Source organism: Chiloscyllium plagiosum, unplaced genomic scaffold, assembly GCF_037043375.1.
Source record: "Chiloscyllium plagiosum isolate Xiang-an unplaced genomic scaffold, Cpla_swu_hap1 HiC_scaffold_17, whole genome shotgun sequence".
Taxonomy (NCBI): Eukaryota; Metazoa; Chordata; class Chondrichthyes; order Orectolobiformes; family Hemiscylliidae; genus Chiloscyllium; species Chiloscyllium plagiosum.
The window spans coordinates 75,955,304-75,972,081 of record NW_028270155.1 but is presented as its reverse complement, the minus strand read 5'-3'; the positions used below and the strand labels follow the sequence as shown (position 1 = coordinate 75,972,081).

Below are 16,778 nucleotides of genomic sequence, written 5' to 3'. Positions count from 1 at the left end.
TGGCGCTGTGAGACAGTAGTGCTAACCACTGAGCCACCGTGCCGCCCCTATGAGGGCGAAGGGAAAAGTTGACAGGAGCAGGGAACCCTGGATGACAAGAGACATTGAAGCTTTGATCAGAAAAAAGGAGGTATGGCTCAGGTACAGGGAACTCGGATCAAGGGAATCCCTGGAGGCATATAGGGGATACAAGAGTTTACTGAAGAAGGAAATCAGGAGGGTGAAAAGGGGGCATGGGATAGCCTTGGCTGAGAAGATTAGGGTGAATCCAAAGAGGTTGTTTTAAGTATATTAAAGGAAAAAGAATAACTAGAGAGAGAGAATACAACCCCTCAAGGACCAAAGTGGACATGTATGTGTAGAACCTGAGGAGGTGGGCAAGGTCCTCAATGAATATTTTGCCTCTGTGTTTACCATGGAGAAAGACATGAAGACTTGGGTACTTGGGAAAGTTAATGGTAATATCTTGGGAACAGTCCATATTAGAGATGCTGTTGGATGTATTAGAATGTATGAAGGTGGATAATTCTCCTGGTCCTCACCAGATATATCTAGAACACTGCAAGAGGCTCGAGAAGAAATTGCAGGTGCCCTAGCTGATATTCTTACATCATCGTTAGCCGCGGGTGAGGTCCCAGAAGACTGGACGGTAGTGAATATTGTGCCCTTATTCAAGAAGGGCTGCAAAGAAAAATCTGGGAACTATAAACCAGTAAGTTTAACATCCATAATAGGTAGGTTATTTGAGAAAATTCTGAGATAAGATATACATGTATTTGGAAAGACAGCATTTGATTAGGAATAGGAGAAAGTGAGGACTGCAGATGCTGGAGATCAGAGCTGAAAATGTGTTACTGGAAAAGTGCAGCAGGTCAGGCAGCATCCAAGGAACAGGAGAATCGACGTTTCCTCAGGAATCCTGAGGAATGGCTTATGCCCGAAACGTCGATTCTCCTGTTCCTTGGATGCTGCCTGACCTGCTGTGCTTTTCCAGCAACACATTTTCAGATTTGATTAGGAATAGTCAGCATGGCTTTGTGCATGTGAGATCATGCTTCACAAATTTGTTGGAGTTCTTTGTTGAAGTGACTAGAAGGATTGATGAGGGCAGGGCAGTAAGCAAAGTCTGTATACATTTCAGTAAGGCCTTTCATAAGGTTCCACATGGTAGGATGCTCAAAGGTTAGATTGTATGAAATCCAGAGAGAGCTGGAAAAATGGATACACAATTGGCTTGATGGTAGGAAGCAGAGGGTAATAGTGGAAGGATGCTTATCAGACTGGAGGCCTGTGACGAGTGGAGTGCCTCAGGGGTCGGTGCTGGGCCCATTGCTGTTGTTATCTATATTAATGATTTGGATGAGAATGTACAAGACATCAATAGTAAGTTTGCAGATGGCATTAAAATAGTTGGTATCGTGGACAGTGAAGAAGGATATTGGAAATTGCAGCAGGACCTTGATCAGCTGGAGAACTGAGCCAAGAAATGGCAAATGGAATTTAATATAGATAAGTGTGAGGTATTGCATTTTGGAAAGTCAAATCAAGGTAGGAGTTTCATGGTGAATGGTAGAGCATTAAGGAGTGTAGTGAAACAGAGGGACTTTGAAGAGTTCAGGTGCACGGTTCTCTGAAAGTGGAGTCACAGGTAGACAGGGCAGTGAAGAAGGCTTTTGGCACATTGGCCTTCATCAGTCAGAGCACTGAACAAGGAAGCTGGTAAGTTACGTTGCAGTTGTACAGGACGTTGGTGAGGCTGCACTTGGAGTGTTAAGTTCAATTCTGGTCACCTTGCTATAGGAAGGATACTAGTCAACTGGAAAGAGTGCAGAAGAAATTTACAAGGATGTTGCCAGGACTCAATGGTCTGAGTTACAGGGAGAGGTTGGACAAGCTAGAGCTTTTTCCATTGGAGCTTAGGAGACTGAGGGGGTATCTTATAGAAGTGTGTAATATCATGACAGGCATGGAGAGGGTGATAGTCTTTTTCCCAGGGTTGGGGAATTGAGTTTAAGGTTAAAAGGGAAAGAATAAAAGGGAACTTGAGAGGCAACGTTTTTACACAGAGGGTGGTATGCATATGGAATGAGCTGCCAGCAGAAGTGGTTGAGGCAGGTGCACTAACAATATTTAAAAGGCATTCGGACAAATACATAGATAGAAAAGGTTAGAAAGATGCAGGGAAATGGGGTTACCGTGGATGGACATTTTGGTCAGCCTGAACCAGTTTGGGCCATACAGCCTGTCTCCATGCTGTAGGACTCAATGACTGTATGATATATCAAACTGCCAGAAATATGCAATTCAAACGGAGATACAGATCTGACTGACTGACTTCAGTCTTTCTGATGAAATGTTAAATTCAGTTCAGACTAGGTCTTGTTTATTGCGGATTTATGAACTTAGTTCAACCGCAATAGGTGATCAATGTGGGTATTTTGTGTTTTTTGGGTTGAAACCTAGCCATTTTTGAAACCATTTTAGTCAATCCTAGGTATTGAAATCAAATGATGTAAGTTGACAATTGATGGGTCATTTTTTACCTTATGAACTGTTCCAGAGTTTGTAGAATCTTGAAAAATGACTATCAATCCATGTATTATATCTAAGGCCACACATTTAAGTATTCTAGGATGTAGATTATTGGTCAGTACCAGCCTTTAATCACATCAATTCCTGCAATACCATTTCTTGACTAATACTGATTTCCTTTAGTTGTTCCTCCCTGTCACTAGACTCAGTATTTTTTGGAGCATTACTTGTGTCTTCTTTTTGAAGACAGAACCAAAATATATAGTAAATTAGTTTGCCGTCTCTTTCTTCCCCATTATAACTTGCCCCATTTATAACTATAATGGATCTACATTTATTTTCACTAATCTTTTTTTTCACATCCCTCCAGAAACATTTACAATCAGTCTGTACACTCCCCACAGCTTTTTTTTTATATACTCTATTTTTGCCCTCTTAATCCTTTCAATTCTTCCTCGTGGCTATCTCTGTCAATCTGACTTTTCCAACTGCTTAATGACTGAACAACGTTCAGTACCAATCTCGACTCCTCAGATACTGAAGCAGTCTATGTTCAAATACAACGAGATACTGGCTTGGGCTGAGAAGGGGCTAGAAAAATTCGCACTGCACAAATGCCAGGCAATAACCACCTCAAGTAAAAGACAATCTAACCATTGCCCCTTGACAATCAATAGACTGAATCCCCCACTGTCAACATCTTTGGGACTACCATTGACCAGAAATTCAACTGAACTCATCACATAAACATAGTGGATATCAGAGCATATCAGAGGCTAGGAATATTGTGGCAAATAACTAATCTCCTGAGTCCCCAAAGCCTGTCGACCATCTACAGAGCACAAGTCAGGAGTGTGATGGAATACTCCCCAATTGCCTGGATGGGTGCAGCTCCAACAACACTCAAGAAGCTTGACACCATCCAGGACAAAGCAACCTGCTTGATTAACACTATACGTACCAACGTCCACTCCCTCTACCTCCAACACTCGGTAGCAGTGGTGTGTACTACCTACAAGATGCACTGCAAAAATTATTCAAAAATCTTTAGACAGCACCTTCCAAATGCTCGACCACATCCATCTAGAAGGACAAGGGCAACAAGTACATGGGAACACCACCACCTGCAATTCCCCTCCAAGCCAGTTTCCATCCTGATTTGGAAATATATCGCTGTCCCTTCACAGTCGCTGGGTCAAAATCCTGGAATTCTCTCCCTAAGAGCATTGTGGGTCAACTCACAGCATGTGGCATACAGCTCACCACCATCTTAAGGGCAACTAGGGACAGGGAATAAATGCTAGCCACTAAAGTCTCATGAATGAATAAGAAGAATCTACATGAAGATTAAAGTCAACCATGATTAATATACTGCCTCTTGTCCATGTCCTCATTATCTATTGATTTATTATCTGGCCTACCACATAGCTACTGTTAGGAGGCCTATAGACTACTCCTAGTTGGGATTTTTTCCTTGTTTTACTTCTATCTCACTGATATAGATTCTGTATCTGCCATTCCAAGATCATTTCTTTCTATCACGCTAAATTATTTTGTATTAATGATGCTACCTCCATCATGCTTTCCTTCTTGTCTGTCATTTCAAAATATCATATACTGCTGAAAAGTTAGTTCCCAGCTTTGATCTCCTTGTTACCACCTCCATAATGGCTATAAGATCACAGCCTTTAATCTGTATTTAAGCATTTATTTTGCTCCAAATTCTACATACATTGAAGAGAAGAGTAATTGATTTTGCCCTTTTTACCACTTTTTCCCTCTCTGATATTATTTACCACTGTTTTTCTATGTTTGTACACTCTGTCCCACTCTTGGCATTGTAATCCAAATAGCCATTGTGCAAAACCCCCACTTCTCCAGTTAGTTTAAAGCATTATGAGCTATAGGGAGAGGTTGAATAGGCTAGGGCTGTTTTCCCTGGAGTGTCGGAGGCTGAGGGGTGACCCTATACACGTCTATAAAATCATGAGGGCATGGATAGGATAAATAGACCAAGTTTTTTTCCAGGGGTGGGGGAGTCCAAAACTGGAGGGCATAGGTTTAGGGTGAGAGGGGAAAGATATAAGAGACCGAAGGGGCACCTTTTTCACTCAGAGGGTGGTGCATGTATGGAATGAGCTGCCAGACGAAGTGGTGGAGGCTGGTACAATTGCAACATTTAAAAGGCATCTGGATGGGTATATGAATAGGAAGGGTTTGGAGGGATATGGGCCAGGTGCTGGCAGGTGGGACTAGATTGGGTTGGGATATCTGGTCGGCATGAACGAGTTGGACTGAAGGGTCTGTTTCCATGCTGGACATCTCTATGACTTTATGTATCAGCAAATGAAGGATAGGTCATCCAGTTGTAATGACTCCAACAAGATTTTAACAAGAATACATTTGGGGTAAAGACTCATATTCTAGATTCAGACATATTGGCCAAACTGTAACTTATTTGCAATGTGTAGAGGGTTAAAAATGAATACAATTGTTGTGCTGATTTGGTGAAGAATAAATGAATGATAAACTACATGTGTTGGACAGCATGAGCAGATATTTATACTCCAGGGAGTTTTGATTTTAAACAAATTCAGAATCAGCTAATTCTGGTTCGAATATCCTTTAACAGCTAATAAAGTGTCTTATAGTTTAGATATCATTAGGATCAAAAGACCTGAATGAACTGGGAACTTTGTACAACCACCATTGGCTCTCTACACCAAAGGCATTATTATTATTTAACTGACTATAGGAGGTTCTTTGCATTACAGAATGAGCTTGGAGAGGTGTTCCCGCACCTATAAATACAATGCCCATATGTCTTAAAACATCTCAAGTCATTTCATAGGAGCTTAATCAAAAAAAAGGGCATTGGGGGGTATTGGAATAGTCACATACAAATTAATAAGAAATTTAGATGAAAATCATTTAACCAGGGGTGGTAAGAATGTGGAACTTGTTACCGGATGAAACAATTGATTCATTTAAGGAAATGTCAAGTATGAGGGACAAAAAAAACAGAAGATATATTGATAGGGTTACATAATAAGCTGGGAGAGAGGCTTGTTTAGAGGACAGATATCAGTTGGACCACTACCTACTTTTGTGCTTTAAATTCTATTCAACCACTGAGATGTTCTGGTGTTCCTAAATTACATGTTGATTATGGGACTACATCATTCATCCATCATCCTGCCATGCACATATAACGTCCCAGGAATTAGGGCAGACTTGAATGAGAAAGTCATCATGAAAAGTCAATCAAACACAGAACAATAGATTACACTGGAGAATGTGGGACATTTAGTTTTTCTCTTCAAACATTACCAGTGGTTACCAGAATACCAGGCTTCAGTCTCTCCTCTCGCAGACACTCAGTTTGAGCTTCCAAAAAACTAAGCGTTGAGCCTTGATTGCCACAAATGCAGATGAGTTCAAGTCACACAATAAAAAGCTGAGGCTGGGATTTCAATACTGAGCTGGAAAATTTCCTGGCTCAGCAAACCTTATCGAGGTTTCAAGGACCCTATCACATGTAATCTTTGCTCCACGGAGATTGGGTGGGAGAGGGTCTGGCCCAGTGACTTCTGGAAGCAGACACAAGACATCCGGGGTGGGCGAATACCAAGGCAGACTGGTTAAAAGGCCAGCCTTGGTTCTCTTGGTCTTTGTCCCAGTTGTCTTGAGCAGGAAGGTTCCCTAGCATTTGTGCTGTCCAGGTAAATTTAAGGTCAGGGTGGAATGTGTTGGTGAAGTTGATGAATTGCTCAACTTCCTCGCGGGAGCACAAGGTGGCACCAATGCAGTCATCAATGTAGCAGAGGAAGAGATGGGGAGTGGTACCGGTGTAATTACGGAAGATGGACTGTTCTACATAGCCAACAAAGAGGCAGGCATAGCTGGGGCCCATATGGGTGCCCATGGCTACCCCTTTGGTCTGGAGGAAGTGGGAGGATTCGAAGGAGAAATTGTTAAGGGTGAGGATCAGTTCGGCCAAACGAATGAGAGTGTTGGTGGAAGGTACTGTTGAGGAAGTTGGGAGAGGAAAAAACAGAGGGCTTGGACGCCCTGGTTATGGCGGATGGAGGTGTAGAGGGATTGGATATCATTGGTGAAGATGAGGCATTGGGGGCCTGGGAAACGGAAGTCTTGGAGTAGGTGGAGGGCGTGGGTGGTGTCTCAAACGTATGTGGGGAGTTCCTGGACTAAGGGGGATAGGACAGTGTCGAGGTAGGTAGAGATGAGTTCAGTGGGGCAGGAGCATGCTGAGACAATGGGTCAGCCAGGGTGGTCAGGCTTGTGGATCTTGGGAAGGAGGTAGAATCGGGCAGTGCGGGATTCCGGACTATGAGGTTGGAAGCTGTGGGTTGGAGATCTCCTGAGGTGATGAGGTTCTGTATGGTCTGGGAGATGACGGTTTGGTGATGGGGGGTGGGGTCATGGTCGAGGGGAAGGTAGGAAGAGGTGTCCTCAAGTTGGCGTTTGGCTTCAGCGGTGTAGAGGTCAGTGCGCCAGACTACCACTGCGCCTCCTTTATCTGCTGGCTTGATGGTGAGGTTGGGATTGGAGCAGAGGATTGGAGGGCTGCGCGTTGTGAAGGTGAGAGGTTGGAGTGGGGGAGGGGGTAGACAGGTTGAAGCGGTTAATGTCCCGGCGGCAGTTGGAAATGAAGAGGTCGAGGGCAGATGATAGGCCAGCGCGGGTGTCCAGGTGGATGCAGTGTGTTGGATGTGGGCGAAGGGGTCCTTGGAAGGTGGGCGGGAGTCCTGATTGTGAAAGTAAGCTTGGAGGCGAAGGCGGCAAAAGAAGTTGAGGCAGAGGGGTTCAGTTGTACGAAAAATTATGCAATGAAAGATAAAGGAGAAGGTATGCTTGCAGGTTAGTGACGGAGTTGATTGCTACTTGAAAATAAAAGGAAGGGATAGAACATGTGAATGTCATATTGTACCAAGGAACCATAAAAGTTTAAGGAAATCCAATAATAGAACAAAGTTAAAGGCTTTGTATCTTAATGCACAAAGTTTTCAGAATAAAATATATGAATCAAACACAAAAATCAAGTAAATGAACATGATCTCAGAGCCATTTTGGGAATATGGTTACAAAGAAATCAAAACTGAGAACTTAGCATTCAGGGATATTTGACCTTTTGGAGAGAAAGGAGAGATGGAAATGGTGGTGGTGTGGCACTGTTAGTAAAAAATGACATGAGGACAATTGTGAGATGGTCTAGGCTTGGATGATGCAGTGGTGGAAAATAGTGAAGGATAGAACAGATTATTAGGAGTAGTGCACAGACCCCCAGACAGTAGGAGAAAATGAGGACTACAAATGCTGGAGATCTGAGTCGAGAGCGTGGTGCTGGAAAAGCACAGCCAGTCAGGCAGCATTCGAGGAGCAGGGGAATCGACATTTTGGGCATAAGCCCTTCATCAGGAAGTAGCCAGTAGCCAATCTGTGGGAAAGGCTATACATTGACAAATAATAGGTACATTTTTTAAAAAGGACAATAATTATGAATGACTTTACTGTTTGGGTTGATTTGGTTAATCAGATTAGAAAGTGTAGCTATGACAATGAATTCATTGAGTGCAACATGGAAAGTTTCCAATGTACTATGTCATGGAACTAACCAGGGACCTCAGTAGTGGGTAATGAGGCAAGTTTAAAAGATGACCTCCGAGGTAGTGATCTTAATGTGAGAAGAATTTAATGTTTAGTTCAAGAGTGAGAAATTTGGGTTGGAATCAACTAGGTTGAACTGAAATAAAGGGAACTATAATGAAATAAGAATAGAATTGATTAAAGTGAACTGGTGGAGAGATTAGCAGGAATTACAGTAAGCAAGCAGTGGCAGACATTCATGGAGGTACTTCATGGCTCTCCGCAAAAATGCACTGGAGAGGGGGCACAGAACATAGAAGTATAAAGCGCAGTACAGGCCCTTCGGCCCTCGATGTTGCGCCGATCCAAGCCCACCTAACCTACACTAGCCCACTATCCTCCATATGCCTATCCAATGCCCGCTTAAATGCCCATAATGAGGGAGAGTCCACCACTGCTACTGGCAGGGCATTCCATGAACTCACGACTCGCTGAATAAAGAACCTACCCCTAACATCTGTCCTATACGTATCCCCCCTTAATTTAAAGCTATGCCCCCTTGTAATAGCTGACTCCATACGTGGAAAAAGATTCTCACTGTCGACCCTATCTAAACCCCTAATCATCTTGTACACCTCTATCAAGTCACCCCTAAACCTTCTTTTCTCCAATGAAAACAACCCCAAGTGCCTCAGCCTTTCCTCATACGATCTTCCTACCAAACCAGACAACATCCTGGTAAACCTTCTCTGCACCCGTTCCAGTGCCTCCACATCCTTCCTATAGTATGGCGACCAAAACTGCACACAATACTCCAGATGCGGCCGCACCAGAGTCTTATACAACTGCAACATGACCTCAGGACTCTGGAACTCAATTCCTCTACCAATAAAAGCCAGTACGCCATATGCCTTCTTCACCGCACTATTTACCTGGGTGGTAACTTTCAAAGATCTGTGTACATGGACACCAAGATCCCTCTGCTCATCCACACTACCAAGTATCCGACCATTAGCCCAGTACCCCATCTTTTTGTTACTCTTACCAAAGTGAATCACCTCACACTTAGCTACATTGAACTCCGTTTGCCACCTTTCTGCCCAGTTCTGCAGCTTATCTATATCCCGCTGTAACCTGCCACATCCTTCCCTCACTGTCTACAACTCCTCCGACTTTCGTATCATCCGCAAACTTGCTCACCCAACCTTCTAACCCCTCCTCCAGGTCATTTATAAAAATGACAAACAGCAATGGTCCCAAAACAGATCCTTGCGGAACACCGCTGGTGACGGCACTCCAAGATGAACCTTTGCCATCAACTACTACCCTCTGTCTTCTTCCAGCCAGCCAACTCCTAATCCAAATCTCCAACTCACCCTCAATGCCATACCTCCGTATTTTTTGCAGTAGTCTACCATGGGGAACCTTATCAAATGTCTTACTAAAATCCATATACACCACATCTACCGCTTTCCCCTCGTCCACCTCCTTAGTCACCTTCTCAAAGAATTCAATAAGGTTTGTGAGGCATGACCTGCCCTTCACAAAACCATGCTGATTATCCTTGATCACATTATTCCTATCCAGATGTTCATAAATCCTATCCCTTACAATTCTCTCTAAGATTTTGCCCACAACAGAAGTGAGACTCACTGGCCTATAGTTACTAGGGTTATCCCTACTCCCCTTCTTGAACAAGGGGACTACATTTGCTAGCCTCCAGTCTTCTGGCACTATTCCTGTAGACAACGAGGACATAAAAATCAAGGCCAATGGCTCTGCAATCTCCTCCCTTGCTTCCCAGAGAATCCTAGGATAAATGCCATCAGGCCCAGGGGACTTATCTATTTTCACCCTTTCCAGAATTTTCAACACCTCTTCTCTACATACCTCAAAGCCATCCATTCTACTTAATTGTGACTGAGTATTCACATCGACAACAATGTCCTGTTCCTGAGTGAATACTGACGAAAAGGCAGAGGAGATTCAGTAGGAAGGTGCCTGTGATGAAATGTCTCAGTTATGGAGACAGACCTGGATAGACTGGGTTTGTTTCCTTTAGAGCAGTGGAGGCTGACAGGGCCTCTGATTGAGACATACAAAGTTATGAGCGATACAGAAAGAATAGATCAGATTAGATTACTTACAGTGTGGAAACAGACCCTTCAGCCCAACAAGTCCACACCGACCCGCTGAAGCGCAACCCACTCTGACCCTTTCCCCTACATTTACCCCTTCACCTAACACTACGGGCAATTTAGCATGGCCAATTCACCTAACCTGCACATTTTTGGACTGTGGGAGGAAACCGGAGAAAACCCACGCAGACACGGGAAGAATGTGCAAACTCCACACAGGCGGGAATTGAACCCGGGTCTCTGGCGCTGTGAGGCAGCAGTGCTAACCACTGTGCCACCGTGCCGCCCATAGATCATGAGAATCTCTTCCCCGTGACAGACATGTCTAAGACCAGTGGTTTAAGGTGAGGACTAAGTGGATTTGAGGAGATCCAAGGAAAGAAAATTTGACACAGAGGATGGTAGAAATATGAAATATGCTGCCTGAGAGGGTGGTAGAGGAAGGAACTGTTGCAACATTTACAAAGCATCTAGATGAGCATTTAAAATGCTAGGGCATAGTGGGCAATGGACCAAGTCCAGGTAAATGGGGTTAGAGTAGTTTGGTGCTTGTTGGTCAGCATACAGACGGTGGGCCAAAGGGCCTGGTTCTATGCTGGTTGACTCTACTACATTTCTATGACACCTTCCATGACACCTGTGAAAGCCCAAGCTAACCTACACTTCATTCAGTCTAGTCTGCCATATTAGCTTTGCTCTCTCTATCTCTCACACACACATACACACACGAGAGAAGGTTCACTGGATTTGAAATGTTAACTCTGATTTTCTTCCTACAGATGCTGTCAGACCTGCTGAATTTCTCCAGCACTTCCTGTTTTACGTCTCCCTCATCCACTATTCTTTGTTTCTCTTTACAGAAAAGAAACCCTAATTCACCTTATCCTCAACAATTTATGTCACGGATATTACTATCCATCATAATACTGATTACATGGCCACCATACAGTCCTTATGGGACAAGGTACTATTCCATATTGAGCAAACACACGTTCATATTATATGGCAATACCACAGTACTAAATAGGATAGATTCAGAATGGATGTAGCAGTTCAAAACAGGATATTCAATGCAGCGCAGTGTGCCATCTGCAGGCAGCGGCAGAATTCCATTTAACCCCACTCTATAACCTACTGATTGGGCATATCTTTTTTGATTAGCCACATCCATTTCACTGGGCCAATCACCTTCACAGCTACTGGCAGGGTGTTCCCAGCCTTGAGGTGACAGTTGTTCAGTTGTAAGTGGTAGGTTTCAGTAAGATCATGCATCGTGAAATGGAGATATCAACCATTGTTCTTTGCCATGTTCAGGTCGGTGAACAGCTCCTAGAACATACTGGGAGGGTACAGTCTTCTGTTAAGAAGTTTTCTTCCCTATTTCCTCATCCCTCTTCCAGCAGCTTGTCTTGCTCTATGTGACCTCTGTTCACTCTCTCTTCCATGCTTATTAATAACTACAGGTATATCCATCTTCAGAAACCACATGTTTGTGCAAGAACCTTGAACTCAGCAACTACCTTTCATAACACTCCATGCTATTACTTTTTGTGACTTGAAAGAACTACAGTAATCATGGTAACAACCAGAATAAATCAATCAGCAAGTAACCTGTAATTAGTTGATCCCATTTAGTGGACTAGGTGCTGAAGGAAAAGCATCTCTGCAACTCGATATATTGAACTCTGCAAGTTTGAGAGGGTAGAGAGTGTGGTGTTGGAAAAACACAGCAGGTCAGGCAGCATCCAAGAAGCAAGAAAATCGACGGATCACTCCTGATTAAGGGCTTTTGTCCAAAACGTTGATTTTTCTGCTCCTCAAATGCTGCCTGACCTGCTGTGCTTTTCCAGCATCACACTCTCGACTCTAATCTCCAGCATCTGCCGGTCTTCACTTTCACCAGGTTTGAGAGGGTGTTGTCCTTATTGAATGATGGAGCACGCATGAAGTGTTGATTGGTTTACTTTTGCTCTTCGTTTATATATTTGAATTTGTGGTCAAATCTGGGGCTGATATCAGAAGATCATGCAAAGAATGATCAGTGTACCTCTGGGTAGGACAAAAGAAGCAAAACACAAAGGCTTATGTGAGCAGCAGTTGGAAACACTATGATATGACTCAACTTTATGGAAGAGACTCCCATTCATTCACATTGAATGTAATTTTGTGGCAAATAAGGTTCTCAGGTTCCCTCAGATATCTGTGTCCCATTGAATATATAGCCACAGGCACTACTGAATAAATATCCATCTCAATAACAACACTTTAATAATTTCAGCATCTATAAATGGTGTGGAAAAATAAGTTTAAAGTTTAGATTGTATTTTCTGCACATCAAATGCATAGTTAGCTGTGAACCTTGACCTTTCCAAGTATAACAGCTGCCTTACCTGTTTTTTTAAGAGCATGTCGATCAGTGTAAAACGATACTGGCAAACAACCTGTGTTTGTAATCTTCACAACATGTATCTTGACAGTGCTGAGGATTACAAAGCCAAAATCCAGGACAAACTCTGGCAAATGACATCTGCAAAATAAAAAATCATGGGTGTAATACATACGTAACACTACTTATTCTTAAATTATAAACAATAACCCACCATTTTCAGTATGGAATATGTGTGGCTGATTCTATCATTTACTCTGAAGTTCTGACAGGGTGGAAACTGAGAGTGAGAGTCTGGTGTGAGTAACAATCCAGCTTTTAAAGGACAAAAACCTTGAAGAAGTAGAGTTCATTACTGCATTCAAAACTAGGAAAATGGTTTTGATTGGGGGTGGGGGGTGGGGGGGAGAGTGGTGACACATTCATATAAATGTGTCCAAGGAAGGCAGAGAGAGAGGAGAGGACAGATGTTACAAACTGCAAATTTCTTAAGATCAAAGATGTTATGACTAGTTTAGGCGTAGAAAGTCCAATCATGTTGAGGCTGTGAATTGTGGTCCTTAACACAAGAATTCAAATGCAGCATAATTGCTGATGAAGGTACAGGGAGTTTTAAGTTGGGAATTGACTGACTTTGATTGATGGATTGATTTTATTGTCACATGTACTGGAGTATCGTTAAAAGTTTTGTTTATGAGCAGTACAGACAGATAGTAAGCAAACATGCAAAAATCAGAGTTTGGAAAACGACTTAGACAGAGGCGTACAAGTTACATTGCACAGGGCGAGCGCTCAGTGAGATCAACATGTGTGTGTGTTGTTTTCAGGCTGCTGTACCTTCTGCCTAATGGAAGAGGTTGTAGGAGAGCCTGACTGGGGTGCGATGGGTCTTTTTTGATGTTGGCAGCCTTTCCATGGCAACAAGCCATGTAAACGGAGTCCATGGATAGAAGGTTGGCTTCCGTGATGGTCTGGACTGTGCACACCACATTCTGTAGTTACTTACATTCCTGGGCAGAGCAGTTGCCATGCCAGGCTGTTATGCACGTGGAGAGTATGCTTTCAATGCCCCATCAGTAGAAGTTGGAGAGGGTCCTCATGGCCATGCCAAATTTCCTGAGCCGCCTGAGGAAGAACAGGCATTGTTGTGTCTTCTTGACCATCACGTCTACGTGGGAAGTCCAGCATTGGCTGTCAGTTGTGGTCACTCCGAGGAACTTGACGCTCTCTACCCTCTCAACCTCAATTCCGTTAAAGTAAATGGGAGCATGTTCTCCTCCTTTATTTCTGAAGTCAATGGTCAATTCATTAGCTTTGCCAACCTTGAGAGAAGGTTGTTCTCATTGTACCATGTCTCCAAGCCCTCTACCTCCTTTCTATATTTGACACAATGTTGTTAGAATACAGGGTTCTTTCCAGATATCAATCTTTTGGGACATATTGAGATCAGGGGCAAATGTTTTGCCTGGAGCAGGGTGCTTTTCTGGTGTTACAAGCAGACTTAAAATCCTATGGTTATAGAGTCATACAGCATGGAAAAAGACCAGTTGATCCAACCGGTCCATGCCAAACACAATTCCAAACTAAACTAGTCCCACCTGCCTGCTCTTGTAGTTAAATCCAGGACTCCTGGTTCAGAGGTAAGTACACTACCACAATGTCACATGAGCATCCATTTTGCATTTTATTACATTTCCCTTTAAGAGGTGTCAATCACATTATTTAGTTTATTCAATCAAAACAATATGAAAGGAAGACTGAGCTGGTTTGAGAAGATAGTTGGAATGCATTATCACCTCCACTCGCATCACAGAAACATTTTAAATGGAAAAGTTTGTTTTAATGTTGTTTTTTGTTACAATAATGTTACAATATCCCTTCCCTTGACTGTTTCTTCATCTGATTACATTTTACATTTTCAAAGAGAGTAAAGACTTTGGGGTTTTGGAAGGCAGATGTTAGACATAAATAATCCTGCATTCTGTAAATAAATAAACTGACTGTCAAAAATGGATTTCAGCTCACTTTCATAATTCACCATCTGGATTGGGATCCAATTAAGCTGCACATGGGATTTTTGGCAGATGTCTTAGCATTCACATTCAAAGGTCTCAATTTCCTCACAGAGCTCTTTCCTTATTGTCCAAGTTTCAGTGGAATACAGGAAAGTGGCAGAATAGGAGTTATTGCCTTGCTCGGACTTTGAGTTTTCTTTTTATTAACAGATTCCTCAGCTTTGCAAAATTACTTTTGGTTATTCCTACTCTTCTTCTAACATGGCATCAGATCAACCATCTTTTGTTACCATTTGTCCTGAATTGACAAACCTTTTCCTGTGTGACACTGTCTATTTCAATCTTCAGTTTCTTTTCATGTACTCCTCCTAAATATCATTGTTTCTGTCTTTGCATGTTTATTCTTAGTCCATATTTACAGTCTTAGATTTGACTTGACTGACAATAGTTTGAAGGTTTGCTTTTGATTCTGCAAGTGGCACTATGTCATCAGGGCAACACAAGTTTGAAATGTTCTTGCGTCCAATTTTTACTCACAGAAGTGCAAACAATTCTTTGAATAATTTCTGTGTACAGACTGAATCATTTTAGTGTCAGTATAGTGCTCTCTTCTCTGGAAATACATCTGATTGTCCTTTCCAGCCTATTTGGTTTCAGTCTCAGTTCTGGATAAATCTCACCTCTTACTGTCAACGTCATACTTCAGCAACATTTATTAGTTTTTGGTATTAAACACAACCAAATGTTTTTCATAGCCTGTAAAATATATGTAAATGTTCCCATTTAAGTCTTTACTCTATAGATCAGAGAATTAATCCTCAAATTCATCAAAATGTTTAACAATTTGGAAAAGGGATTATTTCTTTCATGCAATGTTTTGTGTATTATATGGAATTATCATCCACTTTTGAGGTCCTAGATCACTAATCCATATGAAAAGGAGTCCCTCAATTAAGAAATTTAGGAACCATTAACTTGGGGAAATAAAATCAAGTTTTTCTCACTGGTCATCCGTGTTCATTTGTTCCTCCATTAGGAGGAAGGGCAGGATCAGAGAAGGCCATATAATACAGGCTGGGTTGTCTCCTAGGTGACTGCTACCTCGTGCTGAACAGACTATTCCAGTGCAGCAGGTGAAATAGTAAAGAACCTGCCTTAGCCAGTGACAGGAGAAGACCACAGCCATCAAGTCACTTGCTACAAAATATGCAAATAGGTATAAAGGATACTTTTCATCTGTTAGTTGGTCCTTGATCTAATCTTGGGTCAAGAAACAAATAAATTGGCATGTCAATAATATTAATTATGGTGATGAAACATGTTCATAGTTGTGAATTTGAGAGAGATATAAAGAAAGAATGATCGTATTCTTCTCTTGATGAGCAGAGAATATTACTGGGCAGTAGGACTGCTTCTGCAGCATAGAGTTGTGGCATACTTATAGAATCAAACACAACAAAAGATGCCTTTTGGCCCATCATGACTTTACTGCCAAAGCTGCACGAAGTCGATACCAGTTCCACTTGCCCGCATTAGGCACGTTGCCTTGAGTGTTGTCTCACTTTAAATGCTCATTGAAATGCTTTTTAAAGGTTGTGAAGTTTGCTGCCTAAACTACCCTCCCAGGCAGTGAATTCCAGACCTCTATCTACAATCCTCTGGATGGAAAAGCTTTTCCTCAAATCCCCACTAAATCTCCTACCTTCCTATTAAAATTATGTCCACTTATTGTTGATCCACTCATCCAAGGAGAACAGCGGATTTCTATTCACCTTGTCTATGCCCTTCATAATCCTATACATGTCTATGCCTCCTCAACCTGCTCTGCTTCAAAGAAATCAACAGAGTTAATCTAGCCTCCCTTCAGAGCTGAAATGCTCCATCTCAGGCAACATCCTGTTCAATAGCCTCTGCGCCCACTTCAGTGAAATCACATCCTTCCGAAAGTGTGAAGACCAGAATGACACATAGGACTCTAGCTGTGACCTAGCCAACATACCTATTCCTGCTCTTAAAATCTATGCTTTGCCTAATAAAGGAGTGTCCCATCTGCCTTCTTAACTACTTTACTAACCAGACACCTTTAGGGATTTATGGAAA

At 42.4% G+C, this 16,778-nt stretch overlaps 1 protein-coding gene across 1 annotated transcript in view; it reads right to left on the bottom strand.

The window, feature by feature from the left end:
* The window catches only part of hydin (HYDIN axonemal central pair apparatus protein), a 905,740-nt gene that overhangs the window by 323,710 nt on the left and 565,252 nt on the right, over window positions 1-16,778 (bottom strand). Inside the window, exon 32 of the mRNA XM_043707374.2 lies at window positions 12,668-12,804. Within this exon, the coding sequence (XP_043563309.2) occupies window positions 12,668-12,804 (137 nt within the window). The remainder of the gene's footprint in view (window positions 1-12,667; window positions 12,805-16,778) is intronic.